This window comes from Anolis carolinensis, chromosome 4 (assembly GCF_035594765.1).
Source record: "Anolis carolinensis isolate JA03-04 chromosome 4, rAnoCar3.1.pri, whole genome shotgun sequence".
Taxonomy (NCBI): Eukaryota; Metazoa; Chordata; class Lepidosauria; order Squamata; family Dactyloidae; genus Anolis; species Anolis carolinensis.
Window position 1 is genome coordinate 146,289,054 of NC_085844.1, and position 21,477 is coordinate 146,310,530.

At 38.2% G+C, this 21,477-nt stretch overlaps 1 protein-coding gene across 1 annotated transcript in view; it reads right to left on the bottom strand.

Moving 5' to 3' along the window:
* Positions 1-2,085: 2,085 nt before the first annotated feature.
* The window catches only part of LOC100559392 (hornerin), a 48,124-nt gene continuing 28,732 nt past the window's right edge, over positions 2,086-21,477 (bottom strand). The window contains exons 17-32 of the mRNA XM_062979554.1: positions 20,953-20,982; positions 17,422-17,457; positions 16,216-16,263; positions 15,636-15,677; positions 15,149-15,199; positions 13,075-13,119; positions 12,591-12,635; positions 11,724-11,762; positions 10,152-10,184; positions 8,386-8,445; positions 7,742-7,768; positions 7,138-7,179; positions 5,413-5,445; positions 4,840-4,866; positions 3,771-3,806; positions 2,086-2,333 (exon numbers count right to left, since the gene is read on the bottom strand). Coding sequence (XP_062835624.1) covers positions 3,774-3,806; positions 4,840-4,866; positions 5,413-5,445; positions 7,138-7,179; positions 7,742-7,768; positions 8,386-8,445; positions 10,152-10,184; positions 11,724-11,762; positions 12,591-12,635; positions 13,075-13,119; positions 15,149-15,199; positions 15,636-15,677; positions 16,216-16,263; positions 17,422-17,457; positions 20,953-20,982 — 591 coding nt within the window. The 3' untranslated portion in view covers positions 2,086-2,333; positions 3,771-3,773. The remainder of the gene's footprint in view (positions 2,334-3,770; positions 3,807-4,839; positions 4,867-5,412; positions 5,446-7,137; positions 7,180-7,741; positions 7,769-8,385; positions 8,446-10,151; positions 10,185-11,723; positions 11,763-12,590; positions 12,636-13,074; positions 13,120-15,148; positions 15,200-15,635; positions 15,678-16,215; positions 16,264-17,421; positions 17,458-20,952; positions 20,983-21,477) is intronic.

Sequence of the window (21,477 nt, forward strand, 5' to 3'; positions counted from 1 at the left end):
CTACACAGGGCACCTCAAATGTGGGATGGTTATCCAAGTGATGGCAGCAGGTTTTCATGGCGCTTGATGTGTCAACTGAATAGGTGAACTACATGACAGTAAATCTAATCAGCCTTTGGCAATCTTTCTTGCCATCCTTGTTGCACTTTAGAGGATAACTGGAGGGTCATTGCCCTGAATGAATGCATCAGCCAGATGGAATGCTACTTTAGGCACATTGAATGACCCCTCCAGGAACCGCTGGGGCACAGTAATATAAGAAAGTCTTTGTTAGAAGTTTATAAAAAGTGAAACAGTTATGCAACATCTTACTTCTATTATAGATTGTATGCCTATCAATTGTCCAGAATATACAAGAAACTATGTGGCTAGGGCTGACTATTGGCATTGTTGTGGCTTGGCAAGAATCTGATGCTTCAGAGGATGAGGAAGGGGATTTTGTGGGGTCTTAGGAGGGGGTTTTGGGAGATGGAAGTGACATGGAGATATGTGTTAGTGAGTCTTCTGGGAGTTTTCAGGATGTTAATGAAAGCAAAATCTGTTCCCATGAGCATCTGTCAGAGTTTGCTCCTGAGAGAAATGTGGAGGAGTGTGAGTCTGTTACTAGGTCAGAGCAGCTAGAGTTGTGCTGTGAGAATGTGAAAGAAAAGCAGACTCGTTTTTCCCAGTGGCTTCAAGATAAGCAGTGAAAAAGCAGGTGTACGAGGAGTGATGTCATGGGAACAAACTGAGGCTTTTAAGTGGGCTTCAAGCATAAAGCTCTGTGAGAGAACAACGTTGCATTTCAAGTTGATACATCTTCTAAGTTCTATGGCCTTGTTTCAAGTGTTCAAGTTTCTGGATTGTGTGTCTTGTTCCTGTTTTCTTGATTAAATTTAAAATTCCTGGATTGTAATTCCTGTCCAGGTCTTCATGGTTTTCAGTCTGGATTACGCTCTGTTTTCTCAAGTTCTGGATATAATGTTGATCAAGCATGTGGATTTTGCCTTGTTTCCTTGTATTGCCCCCAAAGTGCAGTTCCCAGTTTTTGCATTCCTGTAGTTTGATTCATGAAACTAAATGTCACCTATACTCAGCAATTTTGGAGTTTCTGGATTTGTCTTTTAGATTGTACTTTTAATTGTGCTTTTTCTTATCTTTTATGTTTTTCTTAATAAATTTGGTGGATTCTCTCATCCCTGCGTGGTGTCTGGGTGAAAAGATGTTCCACAGCTGGGGTGCAACAGCCATCATAGAGATTACTGGGGTCCACAGGAAGGGCCAGGGAAGAAAAAGCAGGACAATGTAATGTTTAGCCACAGCACTAGTTTATCCCATGACAATCCAAAAAATATCAACAAGAACAGAAAGCCTAACAGAAATAGCAACATGGGCACATAGCGTGAACTGAAAACAGTAATAAAACAACAGACCAATTCAAATGAAGGCACATATGCTAAGGGGAGTATGGGATTGAGCACCTGATGACACACTGCTCATAGGAGGGAATAGGAATACCACTCAGTTGCTTCCAGATTGATAGAGAAACAGACCCCTGCCTGATAAGAGAATTGGTGAAGTCAGGCTAGGAAACACTACTTAGCTATATAACTAAGGTGGTTACATAGTAAAGTATACAATGCAGAGTTCTGGTCTGACCAGTACTGCTCAGAATGATGACATTAAAGAAACCGATCTAGTCGATATGAAGATGTGTCCTATACAATCCTCTAGTGGTCATGATCTCTAACTTCAGGTACACAGTTCAATGGAAGGACTAAATAGAAGATGCAGACTGTGAGCAGGGGAACTGTTTAAGCACATATTCTCATCCATGCACATGTTTAGCTTTTAAAATTGAATTTATACATCCTTTTCCATTAATATTTTGATTGAGGTAGCTCAAGGGTAGCCATCATTTTACCTAGTTCAGATGTTCTTGGATTTAGTTTGCACTTACTTTGTTGATTTCTGAAAATGAAATCAACTTTACTTGGCAACAGAGTAAACAGATAAGCAAAGAAAACATGTCCCCCAAAATGGAATGGTTTGCTATGTAGTGGAGATATTAAAAGACTTATATAAAAAATGAGAATACTAAAAATGTTGTAATAAGAGAAATATTCTTTTTATTTTGAAGCATTTCCACTGAGATCTTGACTTAGACAAATATCAACTCTTCTATTCATTAGCATCATGAGCTGAGGAAGCAATACACACAGAGAGTAATTCTGTAATGACTTTGTTGTTGGATGTACTCCAGTCCTCCTCCTATGATGAAGTAATATTCATGGCTTCTCACTTGTATTTCCTTGTTTCAATTCAAAACCTTTCTTCTATTTTCATGTATTTTTCTGCAACACAGAAATATAACCATGTCATCCAGTGGTTCTTTCATTATCACTCCTCTCTATTGCCACCATCTCACTGAATAAATATACCATACAACCCTAGGTACGGCTTTATAGACTTTGCTGCCTGAAGCAGAATAGCAAATGGTGCTCTTCTCTTCACCAAATTACAGAACATACTGCTTTTTTGCCCTTTCTTCTCTTTCCACTCTCTCCCCCCCCCCCCCCCCCCAAAATTAGGCTGTGGATTTGATTTTGAACAGATAATTTGTACATAAAGCTAGTTTCATACAGGTTTTTAAAATATATTATTTATTTCTCTGTCAGACCCTGTTGAGGCAAGTGGCCAATGTTCAGCTCCTGCCTTGCCAATTGCTCTGCTAGAGGTAGCCAGCACTTTCTAACACATTTTAATAGATGTAGTTTAGAAATCATTTGTGTGAACTAGGGCTGACTCTGTCTGGAACATGAACAGTAATATCTATCTATCTATCTATCTATCTATCTATCTATCTATCTATCTATCTATCTATCTATCTATCTATCTACATACACACACTCATTAATAAGTTTCATTAAAACCTATGGTACAGTATTTAGTCCCATGTAAGTGAGGAAAGAAATATACCCTTTAAAATGTTAAATATCTCCATTTCACGTAAGGATAAATGGGTAATACACAATTTGGGTTTCAACTTTTATCATTATTTAGTCCACTTCACTTAAAAATATTGTACGGCAGCTGTTTCAGGGAATGGAAATTGTGGATTAGTTTTGGAGGAGCTCAAGAAGATTAATATGGTCTATGAACATGATTAAATTGTCCCACAACACTCGCCATGATACTTATCGATATACTTGGGTACTATATTCCATCATTAGACAAGCTAGATATACAGTATACAAGAAGTACTGAGTATACCAGTGCAATCTCAATAAAGTTTTACTCCCAGGTAAGTAGCAAAGGATCATTTCATATATGAGACCTAACTTGGCCCAGAGTGGCCAAAAGAATATACAGTGTTCCCTCACTACTTTGCGGTTCACTTTTCGCGGATTCGCTGTTTCCCGGTTTTTCAATAAACTCTAAAAGACTATTATAAATAATAAAAATTATAATTTACAGCCTAAGGAGGGGAGGAAGGAGAAGCCAAAGGGAGAGAAAGGGAGCCCAAGTGGCAACAGGAGGAGGAGGAGGAGATTTATGAACACACGATTCGTTGATAAAGACTTAAAATAGTGTATAACTACTAAAACAATGTATAAATATTAAAATAAATATAGTGTCCCTACTTTGCGGATTTTCACTTATTGCGGGTGGTCCTGGAACCTAACCCCCTCAATAAATGAGGGAACACTGTATTTCTCTAACTATAGAACTCAAATGCATTTGAAATATGTTATGCCCGATCTCCATGCCAAGGAAACTTTTATACTTACCACTCAACACCTGTTGTGATTGTAAGAAGAAGCACCCTGAGATAAAAAAATATTACAAAATTAGGAATTATTTTGTCATATATTTGACTTTATGCCATATAATTGTCCTTCCCAGAATTCTGAGGTGACTGCTTCATTGTAAATTTGAAAGGAACATGGTTTCATAAATCCAAACCATAACTTTCCAAAAGCATTAAGAATGTGAGGGATGCACTGTTCATGAAAAAAAAAATCCAAAGTTGTCTTTTCCATGACCTCAGCAAATTTTTCAATTTCATTGGAACTCTGAGCTGTGATTTATCTTCAAACTATGAGCTGAAGTTGTTTTGTGTTCAGTAATTAGACTAGTGTGTAGTGTGTAGTAGAATGGAAATGATAAGAGATTGCAACACTGAAAATCTTTTCTAAAGAAAGAGTGGCCAACTGGCCATATCATCTGATAAAACAGTAGGGTAGTTGACAGACTCTTTTTGTGTTGGCAAGACAAAGAAGTGATTAACAAAGTTTTCAGGTTTTATTATTATTTGGGATAGATGAGCATATAAAGAGTTAAAACAATTACAAGATATTATTCGTAATTATATATGGGCTAGATACTTCTTTCCTTTCAGATTCCAGTTTCACATAATGGCTGATGTCAAAGAACAATCTGACTTAAAAACTGAACTACAAAGTTAGAGAAAAGTGCCATTATAATACAACTGTAACCAACTTCTTAAAAGATGGGTTATAATGTTACGTGGTACTATATTAAAAGGTTGCATAAAAACACATAGAGAATGAATCATACAACAAACTCATGCACTTTTAAATTTACCAGTATACCACAACTGAAGACTAGTGATAATTTATACAAGATTAGAACTAAGTTTCAGCTATGGAAAAATGCACCTGACTGAAGAAGGTAACAGAAGGAGGAGAAATACTGTCTTGAGGCTCAAGTGTCCAATGATAAACCATCGTTTTAAATGTTTTTTTGCAGTCATTTTCTGAACATTTTCCCAAAGAAATTGCCTTAAAGACTTTATGCTATTTAACTTGAAAACAAAACAAAACAAAGAATCCAAACCTGATTGCCATAGGGAGATGATTGATCCTATAAAGAAACAAGAAATCAGTCACCACACTGCTGCCTCCAAAATCATTTTGCATTTTCTTGCCTTGCCAACGTTATGCAGGAAGTCCAAAGAAAGGCAGTACCAGGTCAAGTCCCACTGACTCAAATATATGGCCATGCTTTGATTTAGATGAATAAGGCTAGTTGGGAGACATCAATTGTGCCTATATTTACCTGAGTAATCTGGGATTAACTACTCCAGAGTTGCCCTTCTGTAGTCAACTGGAGCTGTGGACAGTGGGTCTGGACACATCCAGCCCAGCTGTCCACACTTCCAAAATGCTAGGACTACCTTAGAGTTTTTTGAATCTCCAGGGTAAACTACATTTCCTCTTGACTCACATTAATACCTGGATGCAGTGTTTCCAACGTGAATCCACACATGCACTGCCTACCAACAGCTAAAAAGTTATTCCACTTTATTTTGGACATGTAGACACAGCCATTGTCTCCAACGTGAAAAATCCTATTAAAAGAGCTGTACATCCATTGACTTTTAAAAAAAGAGTAAAAGGAAAGTATTACCTGGTTGTTGTAATTGCTTTGTGAAGAAGATCCCTGTGAAAAATCAGAACGGAGAAATCGGTCACTGCTATTGCTATTGCTTTAAAATTATTTCATGTCTTTTCCCAGTAGGTCAGCCTCAATTAAGGCTATTGTAAGTCCAAAAGGGAACCCCTCGGTGGTGTGGCGGGTTAAACCGCCGAACTGCTGAACTTGCTGACCGAAAGTCGGTGGTTCGAATCTGGGGAGTGGGATGAATTCCCGCTGCTAACCCCAGCTTCTGCCAACCTAGCAATTCAAAAACATGCAAATGTGAGTAGATCAATAGGTACCGCTCCAGCGGGAAGGTAACGGTGCTCCATGCAGTCATGCTGGCCACATGACCTTGGAGGTATCTATGGACAACACTGGCTCTTCGGCTTAGAAATGGAAATGAGCACCAACCCCCAGAGTCGGACATGCCTAGACTTAATGTCAGGGGAAAACCTTTACCTTAAATCCAAAGATGAGCTGTAAATTGAGTCTAATGTACTAGGTCAAGGCCACACTTGCTCAGATTTGTGGGCATCTGCTTTCTAGAGTTCTTTGTAAATATTAATATTAGAAAGTCATATGAAGATGCAGGTTTGTATGGATTTGCTGCATTGGGATATTACACTAAAATCCAGCAGCAAGTTTAGAGGCCTCCAATATGGCCAGAAGAAGAAAAGGAATTTTGATTCCAGTTTCAGTTGTCATAATTTGGTGGTACATGCAGAGTCATGCTCAGTTTTAGTTTAGTGAAACAAGGCAAATTTATGAAGTGTTTTCAACCCAAATAGTACACAGGACCTAATTTGCTACATGGAGTATTTAATTTCCTCCACCTCTCTCTTACTCATCATTCCTCCAACCCAAGAAAGGAAATCCCTTCCATCTCTAATCATTGGCTTGTGGAAATAGCAATCCCCTTTCTCTCAGCCAGCATAGTAATTTTGCTCCTTCTTTCTTGTCCCGTGTGGAAAAGTTCCACTCATGGCATCGAGTGGAAACCTAATGATGCCGGGGGCATAGGAATGGCCACATCGCTGATGTCTTCTAACTTTATGAAATCCAAACCACGCTTCAAAACCATATTCCACCATGGCATGCTGCATAGTTTGAAGCTGGCTTACTTCATTTACCTTTCATCTAGTGCAACCACAGTTTACATATATTTAAATTTAAAATACCTAGGTAAAAATGTTAAACTGACACCTAGTGAAAAATGGAAGAAAACATTTTAAAGTCATAGAAGTGTGAAAGGAATGGGGGTAAACTGATTCCAGGGCAGTTGACAACACAGACCAACAAAACAAATCTTGATGTCTTTATTTTTAGGCCTGTTCCTGGGGTTATTTGGGGCACTAATACAGAAAATTGCATTGGATAGACCACATCAGCTCTAGTTTCTTAGATAAGGTTATCATGGTTTTCTATGGGCAAGCAGATCGTGACTGGCAGATGCCATAAGTTCTGTATCTCAACAACTAGGGCTGATAGTGGAAAACTGGTGCCATTTTTGGAATCCACGTGTCAAATATATCCAGAAACAGGGCTAACACTTGAGGCAAAATGTGTGTTGGCCAGTGAAAAGTGAAAGGCCAAATCCTTGCCTCTTTCCCATCTCATGCTTTTGAGTGTCACTTAAAAAATACTGGTAGCTAATTCATATAAAAAGTCACTTTACTAGGTAGCAAATAATAAATAACGAGAAATGTAACCTACCGAATTACAACCATTGCTGTTGCCTTGATATTGTAAACTACCCTATGAAGAATAAGCAGAGTAAAAAGGGTTTTTAGTAGTTCTTAAAACACACTAATTTCAGAAACACAATGCTTAGAAATCTTTTGAAGACATTCAAAATGTGGAAGATATTTTGTAATTTGTTATATTATTTGAAAATAAATTTGGAATTTGAAAATAGAAATTAGGACAATCTTTGCAAAATTTTTCTGTGTTTGCTCTGTTAAGAGGTGTGAGAGATATGCAACACAATATGTCAGAGAGCAACCTAGAAGGATGTTTACTTCTTTGATTTAGAAAAACATTATGAACATTTTTACCATATCTCCCAGTTATATAAAGATTGTGCATCATCTAAATCAGTGGTTCTCAACCTGTGGGTCCCCAGATGTTTTGGCCTTTAACTCCCAGAAACTCTAACAGCTGGTAAACTGGCTGGGATTTCTGGGAGTTGTAAGCCAAAACACCTGAGAACCACTGATCTGAATGAAAAGAAAAATACCAAACCAAAAATTCAAAATAAATTTCCCAAAGGACTGCATGCTATTTAACTTGAAAGTAAAACAAAACAAAGAATCCAGACCTGGTTGCCGTAGGAAGATGCTTGTCCCTGTGAAAAAACAAGAAATCATTCACATCACAAAATTTGGTTCTGTCTTTTTTGCTAAAGAGTAATAATTAAATCTGCAGGAGATCTGAATTTCATGCACTATTAGATTAGGCATACACTAGCTGAAATGTGCAGCAAAATTTTGAATTTTTATGTTAATTGTCCTTCACAATGATATTGTAATAAACACTCAGTTAATATATGAACAAGCTCTGATCCTCCCACATAAATGGCAAGATTGTATCTATATCATGCAATTGGCAAAGTCCAGATGTATATACAATATGGACCACTCATGAATGAAAGTCTTACTCCTTGAAAGGGTGGGGCATAGAGTTTCAAAAGATTACCGCTAGATGCCCTCCCAGTACACAAACAGCCCCTATACTCAGTCATTCATGAGATGGAAACCCTGCAACTTAAGGCTTATTGAGATGTTCTCCATTTGCAGTTATTTTTTAGATTTGTTTCTGGCTAAAAATAGTTAGTAAAACTATTTGTAACTTCTTGTGCAATTGTAACATGTTGCCATTGTGAAATACTGTATGTATACTGCTTTGAAATTGGGTCCATCATTTTGAAACATCCTGTTAAGAACTCAAGGAAACAGATCCTACCTGGTTGCCGTAAGAAGAGGAAGAATATGAAGAGGAAGAAGAGGAGGATGAGGCTTGGTTCTGTGAAGAAGTAAAAAAAAAACATCACTGCATAAACATTGCTGCTCTCTTCTTTTGAAAATGGAAACGACTTGTCAATTGTTACAAAGAAGACAAATCCATAAATGTGCAATCTTCTGCATAAAAGATTGCATGCAATTTGTGGTGCCAGCCAGTGGGCTGCTGCCATTACACAGCATTATGTGTAATCTTTGTTGTTCACACAGTATTTTAGTAGGTCCTATAGGCTCTCTCTCTAAAATAAGCTTTTCTGTAGAGAAATAAAGTCGATTCTATTTGTAAATATCCATGAAGTCCCTGGTTACAATAGAGTCTTGTTTGAGGATTAGGTTGTGCCTTCCCCTGCCCACTTAGTGATAGAGTGCTGAAGTTCTGTGCTACACAGGGAGTATGATATTCTCCCCCACTTAGAAGCTCCCTTTAATATTTCCTTGAAGCACAGTCACAGGACCTTATCATATTAGGAAATACTCAGTTTCTAAGACTATTTGAGAATTATTTCAAATGGGTCCCATCGCATGATGTTTGCCCCATCCTGTCAGTATTCTGTTGATATGTGCCTGCAAAGTGTCGCAGAAACAGATTATTTGCAGACGAAATTCTAATCGTTTTTTTTAATACTACAGATTCTTCTGTTGCTAAAGTGCTTTTTAAATGTGTGACAGGAAAATCTGTATGCATCCCATCAGCAATGATACAACTTGTCATCTGTGGGCAAAGTCTCATGACTACAGACTTTTCATGATGGAAGTGGCTGCAGGGGCGGTTCACCTGTAAGGCAAACCAGGCAGTTGCCTGTGGTGCCATTTTCTTTGGGGCGCCGTTGCGGAGCTCCCGCATGCGCACGCACCCCCTGTGCATGCGCACACCCCCCGCCTTCTCCTCTCAGATTTGCTCGTGCAGGGACGCTTCTGCAGCACCGCCCACCTGTGATTGGCCGCACGCATCCCTCACTCAATCTCGCAGCAGAAAGCCCCTCTTTTGGGAAGGGGGCAACACCTTTAGCAATCCTTTATTTGTTCTCAAGAACAGTTTTGTCCCAAAAAATGTGGACCAAGAAAAAGATTTGTACTTCCTGCCACCTGCAACTTGGAGTTGTCACAATTTGAGTTTGCTGTTTTCTCTCTTCTATCCTGTTTACATCCACTCCCTCCTCTTGTTGTTTTAGCAATGTGATCTCTGCAGGGATGAGGTTACATCCTCTACGTAGATTGAAATTTTTATGGCCCAAAGAGAAGGCACAGACCATGCGGTTGGTCGCCATTCCTTCTACATTCTTCCTCCTTTGTCTTTCACCAAGAAGGATGCATTTTGCCCATCTCTTAGGCAAAATGTAGCTATCTAGATATCTTTGTTATTTTTACCTGCTTACCTGCCTTAGAAACTTAGAGAGCTAGTTAGCTCCAAACCTTTTTCCTATCTACAATGGATTTCCTTTTACCTCAATAAATACCTTTTGAACTTTTAAGCTGACTTTGCAATCCTTTGTCATCCTAAAGAAGAAAGGCTTTCCCTAAACTCACCTCACGTAAGTTTCCTGCTGTTTTTGGATGCATGCTTCTGCACTCTGCTATTTTCTTGGGAATCTACCTCACAAAAGAGGGTCATTTTGAGCCTAACAGTTCGCAGATTCTCAACAAATCCCAACTCAAAACCAGACATTACCTTTAAATAAATACCTAGATGAACTAAAATAGAGGGCTTACCTGATGGCAGGGATTGCTGTCATATGTTGTTCCCTGTGTAAAAAAAAATAAAGATTTATTCTTGTTACTTTGCTGTGGATGTGCACTGGTCTTTTTCCTCCCAGTCCCATGCTTATTCTTTACATTCTTAGATTTTCGGCCCATCTGAGATCAGACCCTAAAACCAATGCCATTGCATGATAGCTATATCCAGACAATCATCATTAAAGTGTCACTGGAGCTGTAATTTAAACTGGTACATTTTGCAAGATTTAGCTTTGGAATATATTGCGCTGGCTTCCAACACAGGTAAGCATCCAAGAAGCCAAGGAGAAACAGCACTGTGAGGATGCTATGGTGCCCTCCACCTTGGCTGCCAAGGTCTTGCTGCTATGTGCATTGAAAATTTAGCCTGTTTCAATGCACATGCAAGCGATATGAAGAGATTATTGTATATGCCTCCCTTTCATATGAAGAAATGAGCACTGATACTCATGTCCTCAGACCCACTAGATGACTTCTAGAGGGGTTTGTGCACTGAATCCTTCTCAGGAGAATAAGTTAGAGATTTAAACAAAAAACTTGATACAGTTGGCTCTCCACATTTTCAGGTTTGACTTTTTCAGATTCGATTCTTCATGGATTTGATTAAAGTGTTCCCTCTCAGAATCTCAAGGTCCAGTGAAATTCTGTGGTCATAGAGCCATGCTGGAGAACCAAAAGAGAGTGAACACCTCTCTAGGAATCTCTGGATCACCCAGTGCGATTCTATATCCAGCTTTCCAGTAGAATTTGGCCATTACGTTTCTCATATTGGAGAAACTAGAAAGGTGTCCTCTCAGATTAAGAAAAAGCAATTATTTTATTTGTGATTTATTTATTTGCTTTCATGGGTGTCTTGTGCCCCTAACTCCAGTGAATGTGGAGGGCTGACTGTATATACCAGGCATGGGCAAATTTCGGCCGTCTAGGTGTTTTGGGCTTCAACAGCCAGTAAGCTGTTAGGAATTGTGGAAGTTGAAGTCCAAAACACCTGAAGGGCCGACGTTTGCCCATGGTATAAACTAATAAAAATGAAGTTAATGGCAGGGACAGACAGACTTCAGGTTTGCAGAGCCATATTTGCTTTTTACAAGAACCTTGCACTTTAGAAAACAGAAATTAGTTGAAAAGACAACTAGAAATAAACAATTCTGTAGTACCAGCACTGAATGTGGCAGCCTTTCCACATACGCGTTTACTTCTGGCTACCCTAAGCTTTCTTCATTTCAGTATAGGACTGAGGGTATTGTAGCTAAAATAAATCCTTGCTGTTCTTCTGTAAATCAATCCAAGATCTTCCAACAGATTGAGATAAAACTTCTACACTGCTCTGAATTATATTTATTGTCTTTCTGGTAAATAACACTTATACTCAAACATTATATATTTGTTCCAATAGGAAAAAATTAAAAACTAAAGATCTGACAAGAATTAATTAATGGAATTGTGATATCAGTTCTTTTGCTGTATTAAAAATGTGTTGGGGTCCTCTTCTTCTCAACAGACACAGAAGAAATTTTTGAAATAAACTCTCAAATAAAAGGAACATACCTGGCCACAGGGACTGCCTCCACTTGAATAGGATCCACCCTGTTTCACAAAAAGAAATGAACATTTCAGCTTTTTTCTAGTTAATTGTTTAACAATTGAAGAATATAAACCATTTCCCTGAAAATTATTAATCAATCCACCAGTAAAAAATGGAATGCCCCTAGGAATTGTTAACATAGAAAGTAACTGGAATTCAACAAAATGGATTTCCCTTATGATGTATATTATTCCCTAACCGACAATTAGTTAAGATAATTGAATAAATGTAGCATCTGGGATATCATATCTGGAAACATTTTGGCCTAAATCAGAGTGACAGAAGAGAGTAGATCCCTTCCTCAATGTTGTATTCTTGCGGCCCATTAATTTTTAACAAAACCGCTCAATTAAAACACTAAGGTAAAGGTTTTCCCCTGACGTTAAGTCCAGTTATGTCTGACTCTGGGGGTTGGTGCTCATCTCCATTTCTAAGCCGAAGAGCCAGCGTTGTCCGTAGACACCTCCAAGGTCATGTGGCCGGCATGACTGCATGGAGCGCCATTACCTTCCCGCCAGAGTGGTACATATTGATCTACTCACATTTGCATGTTTTCGAACTGCATGTTTTCGATTCATAAAATTTCATCATCTGTGCAATTATCCAAGGAAGCACAGTTACACTACCAGTTCAAAAAGGATTTCATAGTCTCTCTCAATTTCCAGGAAACCATGGGAATTGCAATTTTGTAATAGGGAAGGAGGACAGCACTTTCACCTATTTCCTGGCATTATCTGGGAGGAACCATGGCAGTTAATATGAAACTCTGACTCCTCTATAAGTCACCAGGCTGGGGAAAGTGCTCTACCCATGACATATGCCTGTCTTACCTGTGTGCCATAGGAGCTGCTACTCTGTGAGCCTGAAGACTGGCCCTGTAAAGAAAAATAAATTTAGCTGTAAATGGGCCCATATAAAGGAGCACATGTAGGTGATCACACTTGCTTCGCTTCCAAAAGCTGAACCTAGCTGGCAGTGCAGTCTATCTTGATTTTGTGAACACACTCAAGTTGCCAGTCCTTCCAGGTCCCACTCTGGGTCAGGGGTACTTATATGATAAGCCACCTTGATCCAGATGGGTTGGCAAAGAGGGAATATCATGAACCAAGCGCCATTCTACATTGTCATATAAAATCTAGATTATCTGTTTTGAACTGGATAACATGGCAGTGTAGACTCATATCATCCAGTTCAAAGCAGGTAATGTGGATTATCTGCTTTGATAATATGGGGCTTCTGTTAGTTAACAGGGGTGACATTTGTGTTTCAAAAGCATACCAGCAATTGATGTACAAAATGTGAAAGCATATTTACCTGTATGCCATAAGTGCTGCCACCCTGTGAACCTGAAGGCTGACCCTGCAGTAAAGAGAAAAAGGCCACATTAACAATAAAACAGCCCTTATCTCTTTATTAGAGATAGTCATCAGAATGCTCTTCTGAAAAAAGCTCCAGTCAGTCTGCTATGCAATTTTAAAACTTGGCAAGGGAATCACAAATCGGAAATGTTGTTTTTCTGGACCACAACTCCCAACCTCATCCTACAAGTGTGGTCCGTTAACCCTTCTAACCGGAAGATTATGGTTGCTGTAGTTTAAAAAACATTAAGATTTGGGACAAGGGACTCACATGTGTTGGAAATAGTAATCTCCTTCAAGCCTCCACTAGTTATGTGTTATGCACATAATTCAAATTGCTTACTGTATTGTACATAACTGTACTGGTTTGCAGTTTTTCCTTAACTCTATGTTGTGGGAGGGGCTGCAGACCATGTGATCAGATCAGGGGTGCTTTGAATGTGATTTTCCTGCTTCTTGGCAGGGGCTTGGACTGGATGGCCCGTGAGGTCTCTTTCAACTCTATGATTCTTCGATTCTATGATTCTATCTGGAACTTGTTCAGGACTCAGATTCCAGTATGCTTAGAGACTTCAGTGGAAATAGATGTAGTCTTAGAGACTTCAGTAGAAACAAATGTATGCTTTTAGAAGTCAGTAGGAACAGAATGCTGCACAATAGCTTTTAGACTTTCAATGTAGAAACAGAGACTCTATTAGACTCTCAGAACAGAGAGATGATTTGGACTTTGGACTGTTGATTATAAAAATATGCCGTTACCTACACAGAGAAACTACTTCAAATTCTATGTGTAACTGGATTGATATGCAAAGTACTTGTATGCTAAATACATGAAGTTTGTGAGTAAACCAACTATGTTACTTTCAAAGAAGTCTGCTTATTTTTCTCTCTTGAGAGTAGGATTTAAACCAAGAGGTTTTAAGGGAGAGTAGATGTTTTTTGAGCAACTGAAAGAACACTTCTAAAACTCTGCTATATATTGCATTGGCATAACTCAGGGGTCCCCAAACTTTTGAAGCAGAGGGCTAGTCCACAATCCTTCAGACTGTTGAGGGGCCGAATTATCATTTGAAAAAAACAAAACAAATTCCTATGCATACTGCACATGTCTTATTTGTAGTGCAACAACAACAACAATGAAAAAACAATACAATATTTAAAAATGAAAACAATTTTAACCAACATCAACCTATCAGGATTTCAATGGAAAGTGTGGGCCTGCTACTGGCCAATGAGATAGTCAAGTTAATTAGGATTGTTGTTGTTGTGTGCCTTCAAGTCATTTCAGACTTTGGCCGAGCCTAAGTCTAAAATTAATTATTTATTTACTGCATTTATTTACTACATTTATATCCCACCCTTCTCATCCCGAAGGGGACTCAGAGCAGCTGTATGTACATACAATATATTATATTATTAGCATAACACAATATTAGCATTATATATTACTATATTGAACTATACCACTATACTACTATATAATATGTAATATATAACATATAATTAATATTATTATATGGTATTACTATTAGTATTATAATTGTATAACAATATTATTATCAATATTATATGTATATACAATATATTATATTATTAAAACTGATATAAAATATTATATTATAAAACTGAGGGCGGGGCCAGTTAAATGACCTTGGAGGGCAGCATCCGGCCCCCGGGCCTTCGTTTGGGGACCCCTGGCATAACTGTTCAAAGAGATACCTAGGTATATCAGTTTAAAAGCTGAGATACCAAATTGCCTTACATGAATGCCGTTTTCCCAAAAGGTTATGACTTCTAGCAGGGTCATAAAATCTCCAAAAGGTTATGGAGAGTTCTATTTACCAATAACATGAACTACAGTCTTAAAACCAGGGATATTTTACGCTCCCCGACCATACTTTTTAGTGGTACTTGGTGCCCTAGGTGCTTTTGCTACTTACTCTGCCATTTGAAGATACTGAAATCAATGAAGAAATACATTTTTACATTGGTTTGATTCACTAAACTGTACATAGCAGATGGAGGATTACCTGGACAGTAATCCGGATAGTTTCTGATGAACCACCTTGAGTTCTTGAACCCTGTAAAGATGCAATGAAGAAGGAAGGGAGAATTACTGTGTTTTTAAAAAAATAAAATTATTCACAAAGTGACTTTATGAGGAGTAAAATGATCCAAATGGCAGTCAAATATTAAAACATGAAGACATAAGCTCAGAGCAAAGCAATTAAATCGTATAATTCAGGCTGTATAGAATGACTGTATGATAAGGTTTTGAGATTGTTAATATAAAGAAGCCCATCTCATGTATGCTATTCCTTGTTACTTAGGTATATGAAGATCCAGCCTGTCTCATCTTCAGTGGTGTGGGTACAACTCCCACAATCCATAGCATTGTTGGTTGGGAGATTATGGGTGTTGGAGCCAACATATCCAGAGAGCACATGGTTCTACAATACTTCAAAATTTAAAATTGTCTACATGGGTAGCTATGAGAAAGAAGAAGGTAATGCTCACCTGACTGTATATAGAATTGCTGTTTGATGAAAATTTTCCACTCTGAGAAAAGATTGAGATGGTGATTATGGTTGAACCATGACACAAGACCAAAATGCAGAATGTTGGCTGGGCAAGTATTATATAACTTTTAAATCTTCCTTATTTGATTACAGCTAAATTAATGTGGCCTGTGGATTTAGAGAAATGCAGTGGAATAGAGACTGACAGTTATTCAAGATGTATACATTTGGAAAATATTCTCAAGGATACTTCACTCAACTGAATAATTTACACAATATTACATGTAAAAACACATGCCTTGTGGGGAATTTCTTCCTGCATGGAATCAGAACAAGATAAGGATAAGGATAGAAGTCTGAGAAATGCAACAAAAATGAAATGAGATTGTATGCGTATGTATGAATTTGCTAGAGCCTGAAGATATAAAAACTGATCACAAACGTATTCCCATTCTTACAGGTGTTTGGCGGCATGTAGTGACTGAATGAGTTTTATAGTTAAAACACAGCATATTTCTGGAATTTGACATGCAAAGGTAAAACTATGGATTCTAATGGAAAGGTAAAGCTTTGTATACCTGTGCACCAAAGGAACTGCCACTCTGTGAGCTTGAAGACTGACCCAGCTGCAAAGAAAAACATACATCAGCCATGCGTTTGTAATCACACATTTTGATTGAAAGCATTTTGTTTTAGGACTCGATCACTGTTAGATACAAAGGCTGTTGGAAATTACAACCTTCTCCAAACCTCCTCTAGTAATTCGTTTATCTATAATCCTGTTGCTTATTTACTGTATGTATGTGTATGTTCTGCTATGCAGCTTTCTTTCCTTGCTCTGTTTTCCTGAGAAGTTGTGGGAGGGGCAACAGACCACATGATCCACTCTGAGACCAGAGCACAGACTTCTTTAGACTTTGGGACTGCTCAGATCTCAGACTTGCAAACACTTGCCCGCTGTTATTGTAAGAGAGAGATGTTGTGACCGGATGGCACAGAAAATATCTCAAACATATCTGCAACTGACTGATAAGTTGCATACTGTGGATGCTAAACACATGAAAGTAAACCAAATCTGCTAACTTTTTTTTTTTTACAAAAGTCTACTTTATTTTGTCTTTTACGTGCATAATATTAAACAAGTTGTTTTATGGGCGAGTAGATATATTTTTGAGCACTGAAAAACACTTCTGAAGCACTGCTATTTTTATGAGCTGGCATATTCTGTTTTAGCACAGATTTATTTATTTATTTGGTTGTTACATTTTTAGCCCACCTTTCTCCACCCCAGAGGGGACTCAAGGCGGCTTTACACATAGGCAATTATTCGATGCCTTAAAAAAACATATAAATAGAATTATAAAATACATTAAAACAATTAAAATCATTTAAGACAATACATTTATTATTAATGAACATGAATAACAACAAGTTATTCAGTCTAACAACTGAAGCCAGCTGCTTTGCATATTACATTTGGTTGTATCCCACTTGAGAAGATTCTACTCAAATGGGTTTTTGGCTCTTCTCTAAAAGTATATGAATACTATTTTCTAAAATGTTGTGATCATGCTTTTCTTTTAAAAAGGCTCCTTCTACACTGCCATATAATACAGCTCAAAGCAGATAATCTGGATTTTATATGGCAGCACAGAAGGGGGCTTAAAGGGGCTTATATTTCAGGGAGTATTGATATGCATGGTTTTCTTACATGGCAGGCTCAATGGTTACCAAAGGTATCTAGGTTGTATTTTTAAAACAAACAAACAAAAAATAGTGCTTACCTGGTTACAAGCCTGGATGTTGTAAGAGGTTGAACTCTATAAAAGCAAAACAAAACAGCAATTATTTTTAGTGAGAAAAGATAATCTGAACACAATGTGTTCTGACACATGCAAATAATAGTTTTTATATAATTATAGGAATAGAATGGACTTGATTATCATCATGAGATTGGAAGGTAGTTTGACCTTTAAAAACTTGAATATCAAGATCAGCAAACAAAACCTATTTCTAGAATTAATTCATAGCATTGAGATCCTTGGGTGGTGATGTTCTAATCACTCCAGCCGAACTGGAAAGAGAGAAAGATCTCCTTCCCACTTGCTTCCTCCCATTTAACTGGTTAACAATATGGGTATAAATCTTTGATTACATCTTATACAGAAGACAGCACTGTTTCAGATATATGTTGGCCACCACATCATCTTTTAAATAAATAGCCATATAAATTAGCCAGTTGTTGAAGATGTAATGTTGCTAATGTCTCCTTAAAACATATGTTAAGTGGCCTCATTTTGTAGTGGAATTAATCAAGTAGATAAACCTGTTATTGGAAAGTGGCCAGTGATCCCATAGTGGCCTCATTCTGGGTGGAAGCAATTAGGTGAATAAACTTGGTATTGGAAAGTTCTCTAATATTTGGAGATGTGCATGTCTTTTTGAATAATTTACCTCTATCTTGGAAACTCACAAAAGGCCAGAGGAAATGATTTTTTTCATGTCCTCTGGACCGCTAAAAGATTAATATTTCTGCATTAGAAAGTTAACTTTCCTCCAATGGATAGAAGATCTAACAACGCTTGCAACATTTGAAAGAATGACTCCAGACAAAGCTTTCAAGTGGACTTATGTTTGAATATTTGGTCAACTTGTATAGAAACTTATTATTCACACAGTAGTTTTTTTCTTTACTTATGTTTTCTTTTTTCTGCTTTCTTACATTATTATAGTATAACTGAAAACTTTCCTTGTGAACTTCTATTATGCATTTACAAATTTAATTTAAAAAATACATGTTCAGAAAATTTTGGAAATAAGTGATGCTTTGTGATCAAGGTGTGGTGTACTAAAAGATTCAATCATATATTAGAGTCTATGATGTTATGGAGAATATCAGGTTGTTAAAATGGGGATGGGGATGTATTTTCAATGTTCATAGTTTAGACCTCCTAATAAATATATAGTGGTGAGCGGTGTCTCCCACTTCAGTGGGGCAGTCAATCTACTTTGGAGTTTACTGAACCATTAAGGGTAAGGTTAAGCTACTTGGGTAACTTCTTTAAAGTTCAGAATAAAATTTGGACAGATAATGTCACAAACATGGAAGTCCCTTGCTTGAACTAGCCTGCTATTTCAATTTCCTAAATCTGATGTAGAAAATGGAAGCAACAAATTATACTGTAACCAGCTCAATAGTGTGCTTTGAGACCAGGGTAGAATTTATTATTGTATAATGGACAAAGAAGCTGTCCTGTTCTATTTACAGCCTCATAAGAACATAAAAAGATGTTGAAATCAAAGATGCAAAGAATGCTTGTAAAGTTATTAGTGAAAGAGGTGTGTCTGCCCTTTCGTTTCCCTCTCTGTTTCTCTCTTTGATATATTTATTTGAGTATTTTGTTGTTGCTGTTACCTTCTTTCTGCCCGTAGAAGTCACTTGCCCTTCTTCTAAAAGTTAAACTCCTTCTACACGGCCATATAAAATCCAGATTATCTGCTTTCAACAGAATTATATGGCAATGAAGACTCAGATAATCCGATTCAAAGCAGATAATGTAGATTATCTGATTTGATAATCTGGATTATATGGCAGTGTAGAAGGGTCTTTATTTAGCAATTTATCTACTTCTGTCTGAAAGGGATCTCTATGAGGCTCCCGCTTCATAAAGGTTACTATCCAACATCCACCCATGAAAACCAGTTTTAGGGGGTTTTTTTCTAAGAAATCTTTACTCATTTTGTCTCTCTTTTCCCATCCTAAATTAGATTTCCTGAAACAATAAATATGTTTCCTTTTTCATATTGTGCATCTGGAGTCATTTCTCCTGTTTCTAGCCCAAGCTTATATCTACTAACTTCACTGCATTCTGTTCAGTAAGATAGCAAATATCCCTAGAAAAGATGCCTGCTAGATCAAACCAAACCAACTCAGTCCCTACTAAAAACCTACAAATTGGCAAGAGCAGAAAGAGTATTCCTGCTTGTGCTTCTTGGCAGTTGGTTTTCAGGAACAATTTGCTTTTGATCCTAGGTGCAGCATGCAGCCACCCTGGGAAATAGCTTCTGCAGTTTCATCAACCATGGATTCAACTAACCTAACTTTAAAGCCATCTAATTTGGATGCTATCCTTTACTAAATTTTCTGGTAGTAAAAGCCATAGAGTTTAATCTTCTACTGTATGTGAACAAGTACAGTTAGCACATCACATTTGTAGATTTGATTTTTGCGGATTTAATTATTCATGGGTTTGATTAATTTTTTTCCTCTAGGGCTCTCAAGTTCCTCCAATGCAGTTCTATGGTCAGTTCCATAGTGGTGCTGGAGGATCTAGATATTACTAGACAGGATTTAAAAAAAACATTTTGATTTACATTTTTTCACTTTCATGTGTACTTCCTCCTGTTTACTTGTCCAGAAAGACCAACTCACCATTCAGTAGAGTTGTGCATTCAGGGTAAACCTTGACCCATTTAATGTCCCGGGTTTCAGTGAGGGCCGCAATCAGTTTTTGGGAGCCTCCCGAAATCGGGAGGGCAGATATCTGTTTTTGTTCTGTGGTGCCAAAAGATCCGTTTTCTAATGGCCCATTATGGAGGGGACTTCCCAGGCTCCCCTTCCCATGCGCTTTAAGGAGGCTTCTTCTTAATGTTTCCTTCTACTCCAGAGGAGGCGCTCAGCTGCAGATACTCCCAGGCATGCGCACTTTCTGGACCTGCATGCCACACACACATTCTCCTTGGAAAGAGTGTGTGTTTGTGGTGTGTAGGCCCAGAAAGCGTGCACGCCTGCCAATGCCTGCAGCTGAGTGCTTCTTCTAGAGTAAGAAATTCTTACTCTAGAGGAGGCACTCAGCTGCAGGTGCTGGTAGGTGCGCATGCTTTCTGGGCCTGCACGCCACATTCGAACTCTCCTTGGAAGTATGAGGAAGCGCTTGGCTGCAGGTACTGGCAAGTGAATGCACTTTCTGGGCCTGTACACCACTCATACTTTCAAGACAAGGAGGCTGCTCTGCTCACGAAAAGCAGGCTAGGAGCCAGAATTGGCTCTCACTTGCTTTCATGATGAGCAGATTTTTGTACCAAAAGGGGGCTTCCTGTTACGTGCTCCCGAAGTACAGAAAAGAAACAAAAGAAACAAAGGAAACAAGAGAAACGAATTCCGTGCACAACTCCACCATTCAGCCATCACAGGATGACTTTTACTGAACAAGATTTCCCAATAGCTTTTCCAGAACAACTCACATATCAAAGGAGGAATTATAATATAATACAATACATTTAAAATTAGTTTATTGTCAAAAAGGTCCACTCACCTTATCACAAGCTGGGCTGCCTTGTCCACTCTGTGAAGAAAATACAGAAATCAGGCAATCAGTTATGTATTTTATCAGTCATATCTTTCAGGGTTACATTCTTCCAGAAAATATGTCCCTCCATATTCCTCCCCATTAACATACTGGCTAGCATTTTTAAAAAAATGAAAGAAAGCAGGAAAATATTGAGTTTGTATGGCACCTTTGATACTAATTGGTCTATGTCACCATGAATCGTCATGGATTACAATCCACCCCCACAAAATAGTCAATCCATAGGTAGAAATGGAAACTGAATCCCGACGGAGGTACTACTGGTAAGTCGTAGGGCTGATCAGGGTATGGAGCTGCAACCTGTGCTGGATGGAGTCACATTCCCCCTGAATGCACAGGGAGTCCTCCTGGACTCTGCGCTAACCCTGGAGGCTCAGATGTCGGCAGTGGCTGAGAGGGCCTTCGCACAGTTAAAGTTTGTGTGCCAGCTGCGCCCAAACCTTAAAAAGCCCGATCTGGCCAAGGTTTCGC